At 32.8% G+C, this 23396-nt stretch overlaps 2 protein-coding genes across 3 annotated transcripts; one reads left to right on the forward strand and one right to left on the reverse strand.

The window, feature by feature from the left end:
* The first annotated feature begins 691 nt into the window (after positions 1-691).
* LOC145975006 (uncharacterized) lies at positions 692-3160 on the forward strand. Its single transcript, XM_083105132.1, has 4 exons — positions 692-1342; positions 2380-2487; positions 2849-3004; positions 3104-3160. The coding sequence occupies exons 1-4, from the start codon at positions 692-694 to the stop codon at positions 3158-3160; spliced, it is 972 nt and encodes a 323-aa protein (XP_082961258.1).
* On the reverse strand, positions 2299-21588 carry Kal1 (anosmin-1 Kallmann syndrome 1). 2 transcript variants are annotated; one of them, XM_083105502.1, is made up of 9 exons: positions 21396-21588; positions 21160-21297; positions 17295-17419; positions 8781-8973; positions 8074-8412; positions 5959-6155; positions 5380-5524; positions 5044-5258; positions 2299-4842 (listed from the first exon to the last, which is right to left on the reverse strand). In XM_083105502.1, exons 2-9 carry the CDS (start codon positions 21233-21235, stop codon positions 4615-4617), a joined length of 1518 nt encoding a protein of 505 aa, XP_082961628.1. In that variant the 5' UTR covers positions 21236-21297; positions 21396-21588; the 3' UTR covers positions 2299-4614. The 2 variants fall into 2 exon arrangements, with proteins under 2 accessions (XP_082961628.1, XP_082961627.1); XM_083105501.1 differs by having other exon boundaries at positions 21160-21588.
* Positions 21589-23396: the final 1808 nt, after the last annotated feature.

The raw sequence follows: 23396 nt of genomic DNA on the forward strand, positions 1-23396 counted from the left end.
TTTTTTAATAAAAATAATAATTAACAAATTTGAATAGCAATTTGAATACAAGTAATTATAATACAAGCAATTAAGAAGCAAATTTTATTATAGTATAATTTGTGAATTAAAATGACATGAGAAGAAAGATTAATGGAAAATATCATTAATGCTGATGAGATATATTTATGCATAAATCTTTTCTTTTTTTTTTTTTCTCTTTGCCTCTCTTCAGCCTCTTCTCCTAATAATTTTTACATCCAGAATAATTTAAAAATTATATTCTCTTATATATTTTATATTCTTCTACATAAAAAAACAACTGCGCGATAATGGTACAGAAATCGAATATAAATCAACATGTTTAGTACAATATTAAAAATAATTATTTACCTCAATTTGTATTAACGATTCGACCATTAAATGTAACTAGTTAAACTTTCTCTTTCTGTAAAAGAAAGTAAAATTATAGTTCAGAAAGAAAAGTCGTTTAATTAATTGAGAGAAAGAATAATCAATTTTTTTCATTTTATTAAAATAATATACTTTCATTCGTTTGGTATAAGTTAAATGAACATTTACATTAGTTCTAAGTACAACAGCATAAGGGTATGCAAACATAAAAAATATCGAATATTCTCCGTATACGAATTTAATCTGGACTAATATAACACATTTGATAGAATATTTTCGAAGAAGTAGTATCAAGATCATGGATTTCCAAAGTGTCAATCTTCTAAATGTGCGAATGAACATAATCTCGGGAAATTTGTTTCCAATGACAACCGATTCACGATTTTCGATTGGCTGTAAAATATACAGTATTATTGTATGGCTAATCGTTATAAACTTCGTTACTTTGTTCTTCTTGGGATTTACCATGGTGTCGAAGGAAAAAGTTATAGCTGATGGCATGATTTCCATTGTGTTCGTTATAGAAGTATTTATTATGTTTATACGAATTCATACATGTAGAGATCTTGCTATGCAATTGATCCAGAAGATAAACGACATTCTCCGTATCCAGGACGAGACTATGAAGTGTGTTATGATGACGACCTTAAAGATAGCGCACTCTTCGTCTAAATTCTACTGGATAAACATGATGATAAGTATAACAATTTGGATAAGCTTGCCGCTCATAGTGATCAAGAAGGATTCCTTCTATTATGAGGATTACAGATTGCCGTTCATCGTTTTTAAAGAACCATTTTCCTTTAAAATCTTTGCGCTAGGAACTCTGTTTCTAGTGATCATTAGCTTGTATATTATTATGAAGAAAGCGGCCGCGCATTTTTATATGATGCATCTGGTACTATTGATAACAGCACAATACCGATATATCGCGGTGAAATTACGGAAAGTATTTCAGGAAGAAAATTCACAAAAAAACAAAATGAATTCCCGAACAAAATTTTGTTCTGAGAAGATAGATTTATGGACAGAGAGAGAAATGAAGTCGATATGCCGGCATTATAATATTGTAATTGAGTAAGTCTCCGCAAATATCATTTATATAATTTATTAAAAATTTTATTGGAAAAGTTGTAATGAAATACAAAATAGCTTTCACTTAATTAAGTCGTTATATCTATTATTTTCTTTTGCAAGCAAAATTTTATCTCAAATTATACTATTTTAATACTTTATATGTATATACACACATATATATACAATAAATTATACTTTCTCTATTTTTTTGCAGGTTGTCAATAATATTGAAGAAATTTTTGTCTTTAAATTTTAATATAATTTATATAGATACCGTTTTGCGATTTTCTTTTTTCGGTGTCATACTAGTTACTCTAGTAAGTACTATATTTGTTAACATTATATAATTAATCCTAAAAATATTTTATTCATATAAATATAATTCCTATAATTATTAGCATTCAATGTATTAAATTTTTATGTAAATAAATACAATTTTGTTTATCTAATCTATATATTTTAGCTGTATGTTTTTGATTGTAATTTCATTTTATCTACGAGGAATTGTAAGAGCGCAAGTGAATTATATAGAATCATTTTGTGATAAGAACTTATTAAAAAGATTAGTTTGATATTTATTAAATCAAAGATAAAGACACAAACCAAGATAAACACACAAAATAAAATTTATAAAATTTTACATATAATTTTTCAACTTTAATTTGCTTATATTAAAAACGAATGGTGGCATTTTGAAATGAAAAATTAAGCAAACGTAATTTTTTTAAACTTATGTTAATGATATTAAGTAACATAATAATGAAACTTTTTCAAATTGCTGTTTATATAATATCTTTTTTTGTCCCTATTTATAGAATATATTGGCAAAGTTTGATTGTTTAACTTTGGCATATTTTACATAAAAATAATATAAAAATAATATATTCTTTTTTTGATTCATAAATCTAGGCACAATTAAAGACTTTATTCGAGCGGATTACAATAATCATGTTTGCGTTCGGTGAAATGTCCCAATTTTACATTCTATGTTCTGCAGTGCAACAATTATTGGACGCAGTAAGTATTTTGTTGTAATGTACGTACTATTTTTTCTAGAATTCTAGATCATTTTTTTAATACCAATTAGTATATGTTAAAGATTTACAAATCATTTTTTCAGTGGGCTTATTTAATAATAATAGTTACAATAAATTGTAATAACTATTGAGATCGAAATTTTATTTATAAAAATTACATTTACATATATTTTAAAATACAAAATGTTTATAAAATGCAAATCTTCTTCGATTTAAATTGAAAAAATATTGTTCTCTCTCTCTCTCTCTCTCTCTCTCTCTCTCTCTCTCTCTCTCTCTCTCTCTCTCTCTCTTTCTCAATAATTATATTTGCTATGTATTATCTTTTATATTGGATTTAGAGCACGGAAATAACAGATATGGCATTTCACGAAAAATGGTATCAATATGGACCATCGATAAAACGTACATTTTTATTAATGATACTAAGTAACAATCTAAAGTGTAAAGTTGCAACAATGGAGAGGTTTAGTCTCTCGTTACCATCATTTATGACGGTAAGATTTATATGTATAATGTTACTTGTTACACTTGTGTAATATATCTTATTAATATTAAAAATTTTCTAAAATTTTATTAAATTTTTAATATTTTAGAGTATAAATCAGGCATACTCAATTACTCTTTTGTGTTTAAAAATAATGAAGAAATGATAAGAAGATATATTGCAAATACATTAAAGATAGCATAGATAGATAGCATTATCTCTTTACAAAATAAAAATAATAATCAATAAATTTAAATTATAATTCTAAATATCGCAAAAGTTAAAAGATTTATTTTAATAAAAAAGAAATAGTAGCAGTTTAGCTAAAGTTAGTGATAAAAAAATTAAAATTTTTAATGATGATAACGCGAGGTGGCTCAAATTTATCACACTGTCCGAAAAAATAGACACATTTCTTTTGCTATTAAATAAATGATAAAAGCTTAAAATGTATAAAATGTTGTATTGCACGGCATAAATTGTTTTATATAAGATATTTATAATATGCTATATTCAAATTAAGAATCGATACTGAAATAGCATGAAGTTTAACCGATTTTACGACAATTGAAATATCTAGAAATGGTTAAATCTATTTAATGGTTGAATTAATGGTTGATCTTGATGTTGGAGTCTGTTCACAAACATATGCGATAATGAATCTTAAGTAAAAGACAATTTGTTTTATAAAAAACTTTATGTTACATAAAAATATAAATCGATTTGAAATGTATTTTATCATGTTTGTGTGTAATTAAATGTGATAAAAGAATAAATATATTATTTTAATTTATAAAACCTAAAACGCGCGTGAAAATGATGATGAATTTTATTTTATAAAAAAAATATCTTATTCATAATAGACTTACAGTTCCACACATTTATTTTTATATTTATATTTATATTTGCACCTTGATAAATTTGTGCCTTTTGTGTCCCTTAAATATTTCTCGTACATTTATAAACGTCACTTTTGTGTATATAACATAATCAAGAACTTACATATCTACAGTTTATTTTTAAGTTCTTGAGATTATATATGATGTTTTAAAAAATAAAAGTATTTTATTTGAAAACGTATTAAAAAATAAAAATGATAAATGTATTATTCAATGTGCTTTTAAATGAAAATTAACGGAAAAAAGATTTTCCTCAATTCTCAATGATATGAAACTCTGGATATAAATTATGTTTAAAATTTGCACTTTTTGTTATAAATAATTATATTTTTTTCTAAATAGATGTAGACATATTATTTTTTTAATCTAATTTTTCTTATAATTTTTTAAATATGATTTTAATTTAATAGCAGATATCTATTATTATGTCTCTCTCCATATATATGAACAATATATTGCATCGCGTTTTCTCTCTTCGAATTTTACTTGAACGAATTACTTCGAACATTTTGACATTAGAAAGTTTTTACAATATTGCATTATTGGATACATTTTTAAATCTGTAAATAATGTAAATCTTTTACTTATTAAAATAAAAAATTAAATTAGGTTGCTATAATAATATTCATAATCTCTGTGAAGATTATTATTAGGATATTCATATATCATGAATATTACAATTATAGTTTGTTTATCTGTCCTGTATAAGCAGCCAACAAATTTATATCACAAATAAACCAGAAAACTGCCTTCTTGATCTGGATAATTTCTTACATCGTCCTGCCTTTCGCCGCGAATACTTCTGCCGTTTCTGATCGCCCTGACATCCGGTTGCGAAGAACTCTATACTGGTCCCATGACCATCGTTCTCGCCGTTTTTGAAAATGTTTCGCACAGTTGCGCTGTACATGCAGTCATTTCGAAGTTGTCGTAGATCATAATACGACGTCTGGAATTATTTGTAATGATAAATTAAAACTTGAAATTTTCTATTTTTTTCGATTAATTTATATTATCTTGTTTACATACCGGTGATACATTTATTCGAAATCAAGCTTAATACTTCATTTTGTGCTTTTTGAAATAAGAGCGATTGCAATAAATGTTATTCCTAAAAATACAAGACAGAAGAATCTTGAGATCGTGATACCTGAACCGTTTTCCAAGCAGCAGATTTTCGTCGACGATCCGAGCCTTTCTCACGCGAACACGACTCCTCTTGCCACGTGACATTATATGCGTCGACATCGCCACTTGTTGGCCAAACCAAACGCGCCTTGACTTCTCCACAATGACAGTTCATGCGACGCACGTGGAGGCCGGCCTGGGTTCGCTCGCACCTGCGAGAACGTCTCCCGACGTCGGCTTCAATGAAAGGTCACCGCTTTCGTTGGTTATCCCAACTACACTGGACTTAGAAGGGAGACTGAGGGGAGGATTGATGAGCTTATCGCGTCACAGACATGTCAGAAGTTTGATACCTTACCGTATGCCATGTAGTCTGTGCTGTTGAAGACCTTGGATGCCTTGCGCGACGTCAGACGTCGACCGCCGTAAACCGCCACTGCCTGCACTTGCAGAAAGTACTGACACTTGAGCTCCAGGTTCTTCAGTTCATAGCATGTTTTGTCCTGGAAACACACATGGAAATCTTAATTATGTTGAAAAAACATGAAGATTTCCGATTTCAAGTAATTAAAAAAAAAGTGAATCACGTTTGTAAATCATTTCATGTTTTGTGAAATTTATATCGCTTTGAAAAACAAATCTTATAGATTTTATATATCCACTCGAATTTTCTATTTAGAACATTCACATAAAATGATAATTATGAAAATTGATCAAAACATAGAATATTCTGATAAAATGTTCTGTCATTATTATGCTATTCACGAATTTAGAATATTTTTTTAATAATCTACATAATCAAAGAAAATTTTTTACAAAGGGATTAAGAAATAAGTGATAAATGAAATAACAATTATTTAATATAAATATCATAAATATCATTAAAAAGATGAAACAGTTATTAAAATAAATTTTTCTAATCCGCTAATAAGCTTACTTTAAGAATTGTCTTGTGGTAAACGAGGATGGAGTCATTCGTTGGTCCATGAATGAGTCTGCTCCAAAACACTTTGTAGAATGATATCGGCACATCTGACGCCGGTTTAATCCATCGCAAATTAATACGTAACTTTCCACCGACGAGACGTGCATTAGACAAAGTCAAGTTTTGTGGTTCCTTCGGGTTCCGCGGTTCTACGATCAATGAAACGCCGTACTAAGATAATTATTCTAATGTATAGTATTAATTAATAATATAATTTACAACCGCATATTTAATTTATATCCCGCAGTAAAGATAATAGAAACGTAATTTCTTGCCGCTCTAAAATGTTATCCATTATTGCATATTTTTTATAACTTTTTTTATAACCTCCATGCATAATATAGAAAAGCTTTTTTGTATTATCTTTTATAAATAATAATTATTAATATTTATTAAACTTCTAAATCTTTTTAGAGCGTAAAATTATATTTCTCTTTTATCTCATTCTCAATCTCTTCATTTGTTTGTACAACATAATAATTATAAAAAGAACAATAAAAAATCGATAAATACATAAAATATTCTAATAGAAACTGTCATTACTGTACTATTCATAGATTTAGAATATTTTTTTAATAATTTACATAATCAAGAAAATTTTGTACATCAAGGGACTCGAGAAATAAGTGATAGATGAAATAAATAAAAGGAACATCCTGGCTTGGCTGATGTGAAATGATAACCGCCAGGATATGTGATTTTTATCTGATTTTTTAGCTATTTTGAAACAACTTGAACACTTAATCCGGTTTTGCATGATCTCTGTTGATTCATGTTGCGTTCGTCATACTAATTATCATTTTATTTTTATAGATCGAACCTGTTTGGCATGATTGCGATGGAGACGGAAAATTTATATGAAAATGTATTATCAATCTATTTGAGAGATACCCGCTCAAAATAATAGCTGATACATCAATTTATATTTGTGCTGCTTAATTAATATGCTTAATTAAACTATAATTATTAAACCAATATTCGGACTTGCACATCATTACGATCATCTTTCTTTGTCGAATCTTACAATCGTACTCGTGACCCTTCAATGTTTATTCTCACGTTAACCGTTGGCCTGTGAAGTTTAATTTGCGTGCGAGAGGCCAACGTAAGCAATACTTACCATGGCGATTTGCGCATGTGATTAACACGACTCTGGAACTTTTCGCCGCGGGTTATTGACCAGAATTCCCAGTTAACAAACAAATACAAACGTATTCACAGGTAAATTTTCTTCAGCGAAGCGTGTCGACCTTGCGTGAGAAACGAGTTGTTCCACAAGTTCGTACAATCAACGATAATAGCTCTAGCCTTCCATAACATTCTTAAATTATTGTTCCCTTCTGTCAATTTACAATGTAGAAATGATGGACGAAGTATTACAATGTAGGAAACAAGATAAACAAAGTATTTTCAAGCGAAAACTTGATATTAATTTAAACAGATAAAATAAACATTTTTATTTAACGATAATGACTAATAAATTAAGATGTAAAAACTTGCGATATCTCCAATCCGATCTTTTTTCTCTGATAATGTTTTTTGATTTTATATAAATATATATAAATTTATAAATATATATAATTATATATAAATTTATATAAATACATATAAATTTATATAAATATATACACTTCACATTATATATTTTCAGTATTAGTTATAATGTTATAATATGTATAACTATATAATGTATACGTATATGCATTATATAATATATATTATACATATAAATATATTTTTGACATTTCTTGAAAAATCTCTTCAAATTATATATCGGTTTTTTAAAAGAAATAAATTCAATTCTCTAAAAGTATTTTCTAAAAGAGTTTTTTAAAAGAAATAATTCAATTCCAAAGAAATCTTTTTTCTATAAATATACTATATATGCTCTTTTATTTCTTAAATTATTTAAAAGAATACCACTCCTTTTTTAATTTGAATGATTCATCCAACGATAATAATAAATAATTGCGAATATTTAATATATGTTTAATATATATTTAATATTTATTCTTAATAATTTCTATATTTAATGTTTATTCTTATTTAATTTTTAAATATACGTACCTTTCGTTTTAAAGGGTCTGGAGGGTTGCGAATACCCGCGCGACCCATTTCCATTGACGGCCGCCACACGGAATTGATACCAGTGCCCCGTCTTTAACCGGCTCCGAAGAGTCGCGTGCGGTTTCGTCGATACGTGGCAAACGGTCCAGGAACTTAGCCTGGACTCCAAATATCTGGGACCGACAAGGTGACGCTCTTCCACTAGATACCGAACCGCGTCATTATCATTCTCGTTGGCAGATATATTGCTCACTCCCGGCCTGCCGTTACGCCACGTCAAAAGCACTAGATTTCTCTTCTGCTGTTGTATCTGCAAATTCTCCGGCACAGTTGGCAGATCTAATTTAAATTAAATATTATTATGATTCAAATAAGTTCATGACGGGCTTACGGTGATCTATTAAGATTTATGAAGATTTTATCTTTGATCAATTTTCTTAAAGCGGAAATATTGATGTTCAATGATATCGTTATTATTGTCAATCAAATTTATCATTTTTCTCATTAATATTTTTATAATTAACTATTAAATTACATATATTAAAGTAAAATCTATTTGAAAAAGAATAATAATATAGCATCACTGTATCATTTATATTTTTGAAACTTTGTTTCTTAAAACTCTTGTAACTTTAATTTTTATTTATAATGTGAAAATTAGCTTGTAAAATATAAATAAAGGTGGCACATTGATTGCGCTGTCATACCGTTTCGATTGTCCAAACCAACGGGATGCATGCACGTGATGCCGCAATCATGGGGGCAACACTTCGCCAAATCCGGACAACGGGAATCGTCGACGCAGGCAACCAAACAAGCAGCTTCGAAGGGCGTCATGGACGTTCTTTCGGGGCAATAACCGGGTTTCGTATAATTCGACGCCAGGCAATTTTCGACGCACTACAACACAATGATAAAACACGAGAAAAAATTTATGAAATTTTTTTACATTTGTTTCTAATGTATTTTTTGATTTCTCATCGTCAGGATATATGCTAGAAAACAAATAATGTTAATTACATAAACAAATGCACAAGTAAGCAAATATTTTTATATAATACAGCTTTTATATAATACTGTAATCTTTTACTCACTTTATTTTAAAATCGCTTGATGATTAAACATGTGTTAATATAATATTTGATTACTAATTGAATGTTCAGATGATTTGTTGAAAAAAATATCTCATCAAAAAATATTTCTGTTTTCTTGTAGAGCAAAATTATATACACTAAATATGCTCGTATGTTTTTGTGACATCCGGAGATCGTCAAAATCTAATCACAAACACTTATCCAATTAGCGCAATGCTTATCTAATTAATTAAACACGTTTGTTTTGAAATACGTGTAGCAACGTTAAGTGGTCCAGTTTTTGTGCCATGCATCGTGATGATATTTTCATCGCCATCTTCATCACCGGAAGTGTAAACCGAGATGCGGACGCAATGTTGATGATGCGGTGCAAAAACGTTTACGACGCGAAAGAAACTGCTGCCTGAATTCTCATCGTTATTTCTCATAATTACGCTTTAACTTCAATAAATACAATCTGCACTGAATTGAGAGCTGACAACATTTTTATATTGACGATTTAATAGGAAAAGAATTTATTAAAATTAAATTAAATTTAAATTAAATTTAAATTTAAATTTAAATTGATTCAGAAATTGTAAATCTATTGCTGTTATAAAATTTAAAACAGCCAACAAAATTGGTATTATAATTTTATTACTGCGTTGTAATATTTTTAAAACACAAAATATTACGAATTTTAAGATTTTGCGAAAATGCCTGGAAAATACTTGAAAAAATGTGTTAAAATGTTATCCCGTCAAAATCGTTATTCACGAAAGTTCGTGTAAGTCTAAAAATCTTACTTTTCCAGACTTGTACCATCATTTCGCTCAATGGTTCGTGTAAGGATGTTTCTTCACCGCTCATTCCGCGGGCGGGTTTATCAAGGTCGGCTCGAACTTCACCGCATGCCATCTTAATCGGAGCGCTCTTCGGATCTGCTCCATCCGCGATTCGATCCTATCCCGTCGATACCGAAAAAGATACGGTCAATTGGCGGAAAAAAATAAAAATACAAAATACAAATTGCCGCCGATATCGAGTTTTGCCGCGATTGAGAGCTTCCCTGCCATTTTCGTGGAAGCCAGTCCTCGCTACATAGTTACGAAACTGCCGCTCCTCGATTCCATTCTGATGCGAAATGCGAGTCCGGGTCCTTTAAACGATCCCCGAGGCGTATTTCTGATCGTCAGGACGAAGGTGCCTATTCATATATATTTCAACTTAATGCGCGCTGCCGTGTTTTTATCCCGTCATTATTTTCGTACAATATAGACGCGAGAGAGCCGGCCCGACCAAGTCGATCGAAAAAAATGCAACTTATAAGATAAGCGCCGACGGCGCAGTAAGATGCATGATTACAAGCGTAATATGGAGTTCGCAAAGTCGTTAAGCTTAATAGCGCGAGATTCAGGGCAAATTTTCAAAGTCTTGTTATAAAGTAAGTGCATCATATCAAATTTTAAAATCGTGACCTTGTCAGCTTCTAAATAAACGTGCCAAAGGAAGAAATCGCTAATCGTTGTTTACGATCGAAGCCTAATACACGTTTGACGTTTCATTTCAGATTGCAGATCCATGCCGGATGGTCGTTTTATGATCTGCTGTCGTGTAGAGAGTGACACGCGCTACTATCGATGGCCCATAAAGAATCTCTTCTATGCAGAGAAACGCGTTTATTCTCGCTACAAACGAGCGTATTTGACGAGGACGTTACGTGGCATCTTACGCCATCGAACTTCGTAACATGTAATCAACACATTATTGATGATCATTTTAGACAACCAATAAAGCTAATTCTATATAACATCTCATAAGCATACCACATATTACGTTTGTTGACCCAAATAATAAATTCTAAGGAATAAGACTCGAGTAAACGCTGTAATAGCATGCGAAAAATTTATAACATCGTGCAAATAACTTTTTTACAAGTCATAATTAACATACAAACGGAAAATAGCCTACAAGTACTGTTTAAATGCATTAAAGGGGCGATATTGTCAATGACGTGATATGATTTATCGTTATGAGATACATTAAATGTACATTAAGGATTATACGCCTGATATTTAAATATGCATGACGAGAGAGAGAGGGAAACAAGTATCAAATATTAATCTGTTTGAAAGACTGTCAGCAACATGCGACATGTAAATTGTACGATCTTTGTGTTATACCTCAAACGTAATTTAAGAATTAATATGCGGGAATAAAATTTGTCGGCCTTGCATTAATGTAATATAAACGAAAATTTTCGCGGAAAGAGGAAAAGAAGAAGAAAAATGTGTGCATCATATACAAAAAAAAGACTAAGAAAGTAAAACAATGAAAAATTTAAAATTTTAAATATTTAAAATATTTAAAATATTTAAAATAAAATACGTAATTGTTAAAAAATTAGAAGAAAAACTTTCTTTTTTCTTTTGAAGTGTTCCGTGCTCATGATTAGTACTATAATATAAGCTGAGGGATCCTAGAGATCCTGGAAATTCAGAGATCGGGCCTGCACAGCCGAGTGCTACCGCGGGACCTGATGATTTCCAAAGTGGCAAATCGCCGATTCTTCTCGGAGGAGATTCAGAAGAAACATTCCTGACAACGGAAGCTTGTATTTGTTATCGCGCTGCTGGGTCCGCGACATGTATCATTGCAACAGTCGGGGAAACTGGTTCACTTACTTATTGGCCTACTTTTTACAGAGGGAAGCAAGCACGCCGAGTTGAACTGAGCAGAGTAGAACGGATCGACGACGTCGTCGTCGTCGATCGACGATGGTACTCGTCCGGGGCCATTGACCAGCTAAATAAAGTTTACCGATCCTCTCGAGGAGCTATCTCGTCGGTAGCATTGTTCGCGAAATCATAAGGATATCGCAATATTCTTGCGTTACAGGCTCTCTCTTCTTAAGAGACTCCCCGAACAACTCTCGAGAATCCGGAAAATGAAATCGCGCTATCCAAGAGCTTATGTTCACGATTTCATGTTCTAAAGAGATACACTATTTTTTCTATTCTTTACGTGAAAAATACTAGAACATTTGATTAAATATTTTCGAAAGAGTATTTCGACAAGCTTTGTGTCTTGGAAATTCTTTAAAAGAAATTAGAATTATCTAATATTATATAATTATTAAATTAGATTATAAATATATATATATATATATATATATATATGTATATATATATATATATATATATATATATATATATTTACACACACATGTATTCTATTTAATGCATCACTTGTCATTTACAAATCAACTATATTAAATATAATAATTGACAGAACCTTAAGATGAATCTAATTATAAAGTCTTATACATGTCTTATACAATTTTGTAAAAGACTAATATTTTAAATTTGATTTTATTGAATTATGCGTGATGCATATATTTATGACGTAGACAGTATGTTTCTTTCTCTCTCAATTATACTTTCTATAAAAAAGAAAACGCATATTTAACATCGATTAATTATTCTGCATTTCATTGGTAGTCGAGATTTGTTGCAAGTCAAACAGAAATATTACATCATCGTATTATTATACTACAGTTATATTATTTCTAAACTTTATTACTATTTATTATCAAGTCGTCTTACATTAAGCACTACATAAATTAAAAGAATATTCACAATGTAATTTTAGAATTTTCTTATGATTTTTTCTACATTTTTTCAATATATTATAGCATATACATTTTTAATTTAAATCTTTAAAAGATTTTAATAACCATTTTTTGTAAATTATTTTAGAGAGAGTATAAATTGTAATATGTAAAATTATAGATACAGAATAAGTAAAATTATTGTAACAGGATAAGTAAAATTATAAGTAAAATATTTAAATACTTTGGAATTATCACAGATCTCTATATATAAATCTCTATGCACAGTAATCTGTATGCACAGTAATACTACACCTATAAGAAAGTTAATTTAAAGGTTCTATTTATCACTGGCAGGAATTCCATTCTCCAGAGTAAAGTAATATCTATATGTGATTTTATGATATCAAATAATAAAGAGCAATAAAGAAAGAGCACTATTATGCAAGTTGCTAATAGATACTAGGCATTGTTGCGAAATATTACATTGGTACATAATTATGCAATGATTGCTATATTGCTATATTTTACCCCATTTGTAATTTACATCTACATATACATATGTATATAAATCAATAAGATAAAACAATTATACATTTTTTACTCAATGTTAATTATAATTAATAATATTATTTTATTAAGTCCGATTCTTATTTCATTATTCATTAATTCAATGTTTTAGAAGTTTAAATTTGTTAATTAATAGTAAAAAACCTGAATATACAAAGATTATTTTCTAAAATAAATTTGTAATATATTTTATCCTTAACTTCTTTATTATTTTTTTATTTGAAACGCTTATTTACTGTAATCATTTTTTAAATAGATATTTCTACTGTTTATATCTGTGCGAATAGCCTAGATGATAGTTGAGAATTAATATTAATGTCAAAATTATTTTTATACGCAAAATTCAAATTTTAAATGCAGGCCACAACCTGAAAAGATTAAGGTATCCCGTCGCGATTTTCTCTGCTACGCTTTTTTCGATACGCATTAAAAGAAGTAAGTGGACGATGGACTGTTTCGCAATGCTCGCATCGCGAGTGATAATGGCCTCCAGGACGTAAAAGAGTAAAAAGAGCAAACCGAAGTGAACGAGCAGCGCGATCTGATGAAGCGTCGTCACGATCGAAGAATTAACTTCGCCGATGCATGCCGAGATCACCGAGTGATATCCGAGGCGATCGCGCGGATCAAAGTATACAAGAAGGCTAATGAAGTTCACCAGATCTCGTTCTTCTCTCCCTCTCACGCCCTCCACATCGATCGAGCCGAAGGCGCGCAAGGGCCGATCTGTTCCAGTCGAGAGCTTCTTCGTGAAGATCGAAGCGCGCGGCCGTCGTGAAGTGATCGCGAAGATTAGGGTATGGCAGGAGACTAATGTAGTCCGCCGCGAAGATCGGCGATAGTGTCGATCGACAATACTGAAAAATCATGCAAGTCGATCGTTGCTCCTTCTTTCTCCGCTTCCTCCGCGACCCTCTTCTCTTTCTCTCTCTCTCTCTTTCTTTCTCTCTTTCTCTCTCTTTTACTTTCTTTTTTTCTTTCTTCCTTTCCCCCTTTCTTCTCTTTCTCTCTCTCTTTCTCTCGCATCGGTAGGCTACCCCAATTAAAGACTTCGCGGTTTGAAGTATTCATTAAGATCGGTATGGTCGAGGCGGCCTTCGATCGAAGTTCATCGCGAGAATTGGCTGGCCGCCGATCGTCGTCGTTAAGAAAATTATATTGCCCATTGGCGTTTTGCCAGTGTCGTTTTCTTCTCGCTTCTTCTTCATCTTCTTCCTTCTCTTGCACTTCGCATCTTCTCGCTTATTCTTTCCTCCGCGACGACACCGATAATTAACAATCGAAAGGGCGCCGCGTGTGGGACTCACATTTGATCGGCGTGGAGTTCCCGGTGAAGTTCTCCGCGATGTAACGAACGCGCTAACGAAGTCGATTGTTATAACGGCGGGAGATCTTTTTTTTTATCAATATGCTAAAGGACGCCGCCGCCATTGAGATACCGAGGAATTCATGCCCGCTTATTAAATGTTACTTCCAAAATGAAGTTTCGCAATGACAATCACGCTAATGAAGTTAATTGTAATAACGGCAAGCGTTGCATCTCTTCTCTCTGTCTTCTTCTTTCTTTTTCTCAGATTTCTTTAATATTCTCACAACATGAGTGCAGAAAGTATTATCAGCAGAAATTCCACTTTGACAGTTGTGCTAAGAAAATTAATTAATAAATGCTATATGCTAATTATTTTTTTCCTGCATGTTCTTTCATTTTTTTATGCTGTTGAGTAATCCATAATTAATAATCAATAAGATGCTGTATGATTCATATCATGGAATGTACATTTACTCATCTTAATATTCTTAATTTCCTATCCAAGTTCAACGGCCACTATTACGTCAGCTAATTATAGTAACAGTGAACTAAAAGAATGCGGAAGATTACATAACACAGGTCGCGCAAAGATAAAAATGCGGCGTGATTAATTTGATAGAACGTATTCGATTAGAATGTGTGTGTGAGACGAGAGATGAATGCTTTATACTTCACATGTTAAATGTTAAATGACGTAAAAACATACCAATCTAAACTAATACGAATCAAAAAATAGAATTGCTCTTATAAATTAAAAAAACTAAATATCTTATAACAGGAACTGCCCAGTTCAAACTTTATTTTGAAAATGATTGGAAAATAATGGTTGCTTTTCTATTAAATTGGCACATCAAAATTGGCTGTGCTTTACTTTCACCAAGGAAATTGAAGTTACTAATATAATTTCTACCGATCTATCGTTGATCAATAATTACGTGCAAGATTGAATCGAGGATATAAGTGAAGGTTCAGCACAAGAATGAGAGGTAATAATTCGCGGATTTACTTTCACGAAGCCATCATCTCTGTAACAAGCCTTACGAACCTCATTTGTGTACTCAATCTCTCTCATAATCATAATATATTTCGCTAACTTCAATATTTATTTGCAGCGGACATCCATCGGAAGCACGGAAGAATTAATTTCGTCAAGAACGATCGGGCTCACGAAGGCAGAAATGAAGTTAGGTCAGGAAAACGAAGAGGTCTCGTTCAGCGCTCGCGAAATTCTCGAAGCTCGCCGCGAATACGCGCGGTATAGTCGAATGCCATTGGGAAGATTGATTGTCGGTGCTTCGGGATAGGAACCTGTTTTCGATAATGTCGGAAGATACGTTTCTAGTGCGCCTCTATAGGCATAACATCCGGACTCGGTGCGTTGCCGCTCGCGCGCGCAACCCTTTTATAGGCCATTACTTCGGGACTTTATTGCCGGCCGCTAGTCAGAGCTCGGGGGCTATCTCTTCGTCATTTCTCCTCGTCCACCCTGCTCGTCCGGAATCATTTCGGGGCCGTAATGATGTGTGTATACATGCCGGCAAAAAATACCAGCAATAATGCGCAGCGAGATTGCCAATGAGTTACTGGTAAGTCAATGAGTATCATTGCTCGTATTCTTTCATGTCATTATTATCCGACCGATGCCAGTTAAAATCTTTTATTCTCTCGCTACTCGCTCTTAGTAATTTATTTTCACTCATGCACAGACGAGTAGTTTCAGAAGCACGAGATGCTGCTGCAGGAATTGAGAGGATTCGATTCACAAGTCTGTATTCATTATATAATTATAGCGGTGGAATCGTGCTTTCCACTCAACGGAAGCTTTCTCTTGGTTCAAGATGGTCCAAATAAGGTATTATCGAGCCATCATTGTTGGCCATCGAATTAGCATCAAGTTCGAGTCAAGTCCCACGATCTATAGCATGGTATGCCTCATAAATCGTCGAGCGTGACGATAATTCAAGTGGGCGCGGACTCGGAGACGCTCGGGATTCGCATAACTAATTACACGCGAGCGAGAACCCGCAAAATCTGGACAAGCCTCGGATGAATCATCGACAAGCGCGTCTGTGCGACTCTTGGGAGGCGACAAAGCATTGCAGGAAACCAGTTTATTTAGCGACGCTATCGAGTGTTGAATCGGCCATCGAAATTAAAATCGATCTCCACTCGGACAGCGTGTACAATATAGCGCGTTGATTAATCGAACCGATTATTTCGGCTGATTGCGACGCGGCAGATCGATGCCATAAACGCCAACAACGATCGAGCTTGTCGGAGGAATAATGGTTATTCGATACAATGCTAATATTCCACCCTGTTAATTCCTTCAGATATTACTGTTTTGACAATGTTTTACTGTATTATGTTTATTAAATACAGCTTTCCATAAAATGGAACAAATGTGATTCAAGGATATTCAAAATGTCGGAAAATATTTTCCATGTGTCAAGAATATTTTCTGTTGGAATTTGTTAGTCATATATTATAGAGATTAAAGAACAACGTTATTTGAAGAAACAATATACAGCACGTGTTGTGCAAATGAGATTATCTCATCTCATTAACATCTGTAATATTGTCAGTAATAATAATATTACACATGTTAATGAGATGAGATAATCTCATTTGCACAACACGTGCCCTCATCATAACATACCTCGTCGGGATGATTCTCCCCGCATCGAGCATCACACCTGGCCACTCTAATAGAGTCGTATTCCTCGACGTATCGCGTCCATGATGCCAAACATCCTGGTAGCAGTAACCACCACAACCACCATCCTGCGCAGACATCATATTATTATCTACCCAGCATTCATTAGTATTTTTTCTTTGCTTATGATACACGTAAATACATAGCTTGAAAATCGAAACATTTCGCGAGTTATAATTTAAATCATCATCTATGTACGCGTGCATGTGATTGGTTAAAACTTCTCTCTCTCTTTCTTTCTCTCTCTTTCTCTGTATAATATTAAATTATTAAGTTTCTTATTACATATACTCTCAAACAAACAGTTGATACTATCATCGTTTTGATTAACTAGGAAATAAAAATTAATTAAAAAATACAAAATAAAAATAGAAGACATTAAAAGACATTAAAATTTATTAATAAATAAAAATAAAGGAGATAATGTTAAAAATATGCTTTAAAATGTTAAGAAGGATTCTTAATAAAAAACACATATAATGACATATTATAACAAGATTTATCAGTTATTTTATAAAAAATTAACAATTTTAATTTGTTTTAAAATTTTTTCTCTCCCTCTCTTTCCTTGGTAAAAATGTAAATTCCAGAAATTTAATTACTTTGTATAATTTTCGCTTTTTAGTTAATTACAAATGCTTATACACAGTGTTTATTTATCGGCACTTTGCACTTTCTCAACATGTTCGCATTTCTGTTTGCTATCGGCGTTACTCCCACGATGGTAGTTCTGAGGGAGCGCGATACGATATGTATGCCATTAGTGTATACTCGCTGGGTTAGCTCTGAGCGTCATTTAGCTCATTTTAAATTCGTTTTCTTTTTATTCCCGGCGCACTAGGAGAACGAGCTATCCGCCGCCGCCATCCTCGCGGCTACCGGAGATTGTTTCTACCTTTTAGCACAAAAGTATACAATTCATACGGTCGCGTACTCGTTCGCCCGTTTGCGATCGCAAGATATGAGCTACCTGCGCCGATCCCACGCGCCTCCTCGGAATTCCGATTGGGGCTTGTCGACAAGAAGGTAGAAGGCGATCGCATCCGCTTTTTCGCCGTTCACGTAAATGCAGAGACCGGAATGATACGACGCAGAAGAGAACCACGCGAAAGAGAACCACGTGAAAGATGCACGAACACCGGCGACGCTTGTCATCGATCATGTCCGTATGAATAAACGGGAAAACAAGTAAGGAATAAGATTTGTGAGTCGATTTCTTTGCGCGGATATCGCTAATGAGAAAAGAGGGATACGCGAAGAAAATGTGAGTTTCTCATATTATTAAAGAATAATTATTAATGATTATTTTACATTTTAATGATTATTTTATTCAAACGAGAAAATTAATCATAACTTTTTTACTAGTTATATTTTTATTAAATCATCATTCATGCTATCCTACTATTATAAACGAAATATTGTATTAAAAAAATTTAAACGCGTTTGTTATATATAATAATTATATTTAATTTTTTTTATATATTTATAAAGTCTTTATATATTTATAACATTGTTATATATCTATAGCAATTTTATTCAATTTTCCAAATTTATAATTACATCAACTGAATATTAATACACGATCGATTTGTGTTACGACATCGGTCGTCAAAGAGAATCGCGTTTGTCGGTGACTTCAATGCCTTCTCTCATCGAGAAGGACATGCTCGTCCTGAGAGAGTGGTCGAGAAAGAGTTGCCGGTTACCAGCGAACGTCACGGAGACATGACGACCCCTTAATTTTTTGTCGACTATTAATTCGCACATTTAATAATCTGACTTCGATCGATTAACGTCGACTTCTTGAAAGTATGTTCAGGTACTCATGCTTTATTTTAACGCGTGAATATACTCTCACTGATTATTAACATTATTGTACTTCTCATTGGAAAAGTATAATAATGCTATCAGTTTAACCTCGATAAGATAAAAATTCATTATTCAATTCTAATCAAAGTAACACCGTAAATATAAACAGGATTAATTTAATAGAACTAATTTTTTGCTACAACAAATAAAGATTCAAATGTGATTAAATAGGAGAAAGAGAAACAATTCTCGAACCGCATAGCATACTTCATATCATGATAAATCTAATTTTAAGTTTTATTTATGCAAAATGCATTCTTCTCTCGAATTGAAAATTAAGTTGATATATTTAGCAGTAAAAATGTGAAGCTAATGAGTAGCAGGATTGTCTAATTAAATTCTTACAGTTCTCTCTGATTAATTTATACTTATAAAATCTCAACATTGTAAAAGAAACAGCGTGATCGAGCGATTGTTAATGACATACAACACTTGGCTGATTTCTTTGATTGAATTATCTTTATTTTTTTCTGTCTGTATAATTCTTTCTTTATTGTTATTATTTTAGTTAATGCATCTCTCGTACAAACGATTGAAATGGAAATTTATGACTCGTGTATTTATTCCTTAATACCAGCTGGATTTATCCCACGTCTCTAATCTTACCGATAATTCTTGTCTCAACGTTCTTCTCGCTCATTACGCTTATCTCAATGTATTTCGCGAGAAAGTACGCTATGCGTTTTGGAATGCGCACATTACTCGATACCCCCGAGATATTAGCCTTGCCTTTGCAAATATTATACACTATATGGTAAAGGTGATACTAATTTAAAAAATTAATCGTATGATATTTCTCTCTTTTCATTTTTACATTATTTCTAAACGTTCTGAAAAAGATTCGTTCTGAAAAAGGTTTGTATCTAATTGTATCACTTATATTTCTACATCCTACAATTCCTATATGTTTATATTTAAAATTTTTTTCAATTTTCATGCTTATCTAAATAAATTTGAAGTTTTGCAAAATTACAATAAATATTTGCTTAATTTTGTTTAATTAAATATTTCTTGTTAAACTACTTTAATTTTTTTATTTATCGCTACATTAAATGATTCTTTGATAAATTTTAAATTAATTTGACAATTTAATTATTTTTTAAAATATGTTTAGTAACAGCTTTAATCTGTATAATTTACTTTGATCATGATCTTTGATTTTCAGTAATAAGGGAATACTTCAAGGGTTCGAATGTGCTACTCTGGGAAGCTTTGAGTTAAACGGTACTTTGGTAAGACCGGAGTCTGTAAGTGGTTCTCGTCAATCCACTTTAGCTTTTTCACTTGAATACGCGAAATGTCTTATTTCATATCATGATGCATTATTTAAAAAATTTTTCTCTCATATATATATACTAGAAAAAGAAAGAAAGAAAGAGAAAGAGAGAGAGAAAAAGAGTACATAAAAATTTTTAGGTAGCTTTTATTTTTTCTTTTTTAAAAAGCTACAATATTTATTTCTCAAGATTGCGGTTGAAGATTGCAATTAAAATTGATCTCAAATTATTATATTAATTATTATAATATTTATTATTTGAATTAAATTTATCGTTTAAATTAACTATCATCAAAATTAAAAATTTCTGATATAAATTTAAAAAATATTTATCAAAAACATGAAGTGAAATCATATATAACCATTTAACGAGAGAGTTAAATAGGAATATTAATTACGGCGCTATTTATTTCTTTTGTTCATCAACAACAATTTTAATCTCTAAATGTTCTAATACATATATATGTAGACTTTTCTTAATATATCTACAACAATATAATGTAAGTGAAATATGTATAAAAAAATATATCAATGCTAAAATTATCATCATAGACGATAAAGTATACAAAGCGATTGGGATTTTCATTCCAATTCTTTCTTGACCAGTTAATGTCATCGTGGGTATTTCTTATTCATCCCTACATCCTACATCCCCATACGTACTTTTGAGGGTGATCGGTTGCTGCCTCCGCCTTCTCTTCGCGGCTACAGCTGACGTCGGGTTGCCGGCGTGCGGCATCGGATCGCAAGATGGTTTTCCGGGAGCGACGTGCTCGACCGTGAATCCTATCACGCGGATCTCTGTCCAAATGAATGGAAAATGAGCGCCAAGGATCTCTCCTTGAAGGATCAAGGCCCTTCTTGTTTCACCGCAAACGACGCGTCGTCGTCGTCCTTACTAGAAACACGGCTGGTGGTGCATGGCGCCAGACTGTCAGGCTCGCTCGAGTCAACTGATAACGTGATTGCGTGGGACGTTATCTATCTCTGGATTTCCGCCGACCAGCCACTCAGCCACGGCAACAATCCGCAACAAGACTAAACCCGTAAGACCGAGCCGAAGCGTTCGAACTGGGATCGGGCTTACTTTCCTGTGCAGACCGATCCTCCTTCTCTCCTTGCTCTCGCCCTCCTGGCGCACTTTTCTCCTACTCTACACACCGGGCCCACACCACTTGCTTTCCACCACTCTCCACCGTCACCGCCACCCATTGCAATGACCGAATCATTAACTTCAGGAAGGGTCCTGGGGATCGCACGCGCAAGCGAGGAGTACACGCGCGGGGAGCGCGTTCGCCGAACCGACGACGGGAGAGCTTCCTTCCTATTCCTTCCTTTCTTCCTTTTTCTTCCTTTCTTCCCCATCGCGTTTGAGGACACGGTAGCGCTCTTTGACCCTTCTTTTCGAGGGAGAAGAGGGTTCTTTCTTTAATCTAACCGTGCTCGTTTCTTCTACACCGTATGCCCGTGGATCGAACAAAACTCTATAGAGTCTTTTATTATTCATTATTTTATTAAAATGTATAAGGTTTTCTTTTATTTCTATCATTTATTATTTTAATATCAAACAAAGTAATTTTTATGGCGTATTGAGAACGTGAAGAAATGTATTCAAAGAAGAAAAATTTACTCGTTCATTAAGCATGCGTTTTTAACAATTGAAAATATTTAATAGGAATTATAATTAATATGAATTACAATTACATGCTAATTTTATTTTTATTTTATACTTTATACATGTGCAAAAGCATCTATATTTTCGTATCGTTTTTTTTTTGTGCGCATGTGTGAATATAACGTATATATATATATTAATTCAGAAACCGATACGTGACTTTTACTAGAAACATTCTTCAAAAATGAACTTAAACGCCACTCGGATAACTATGCTGGTCAAAACAACTTGGCGTGAGATTTTTTTTCAAAGGGTACCATTCAGGCGTGAGAAAGTTACCAATCAACTTCCCTCTCAGCAAACTTTACAAATTTAATCGACAAAGAAGGTATAAATTACTATTAGCGACTTCATTTTCACGAACATATTATATTGTGTAAAAGACTCTAAAAATACTGCATTAAAATAAAATATTTATTATATAATAATGAAAAATTTAGTACGTGAAATCAAGCTGGCAATTTTTATTCAAGTTTAGCGCATGTGTTTTCTCCCGGTCGCACAACGTGATCAAAGTTAAAAAAAAAAGAATAGAAAAAGAGAAGAGATGAATAGAATCGTGTTTCATTTTTGTCCAATGAACCGCATCGAGAGAGGCGCATGTGGAAATAAAAGAAGACACCGTGCGGACGAAGAACCCCCCTATGTAGATAGAGGGAGATTCTCTCGATGGGACCTTCGACTTTGGCGTTCCTGGCGAATCCTACCGCCGCGGAGAGTCCGTTGCACACACAGGTTACCGACGACCTGTGTGGCATGAGAACGGGGTCCGCTCTTCCCACATAATAAACGACTTCGAAGAACGGTAGTGGCATTGACCTGAATCTATTAGGGCCTTCGGTTTGGCGGTATTATAACTGCCCGTGAATCAATCCCTTACTTAGCAACGTTCCCTCCGACCACACGAAAGCCCGGCTCGTTACTGCCCGATTAGGAGCGGGGTTCCGCCGGCGCTTCTCGCGGCAAGAACTTCTCGCAACGATCCTCGGGGGATGCTGACGATATCCCGATTATCCGCGCATCCGCGATGTTCTACCGATAACTTGGCAGCTGATTATTTCTTGTACAGATAAATTATATTCGAGCTTGGCTCAACGCATTGATACTCGAGGGATGATTTCGAAGGAAAAGTGTCATGTCCTGCATCCTGTAATCCTAGCATATTTGATGCACCTCTTTATACTGTATATTATACTTGATTACTATTGATTTTTTTTATCATCAA

The sequence above is a fragment of the Camponotus vicinus genome, unplaced genomic scaffold (assembly GCF_025532165.1).
Source record: "Camponotus vicinus isolate PSW18456_S1 unplaced genomic scaffold, iyCamVici1.0 SCAF_7, whole genome shotgun sequence".
Lineage (NCBI taxonomy): Eukaryota > Metazoa > Arthropoda > Insecta > Hymenoptera > Formicidae > Camponotus > Camponotus vicinus.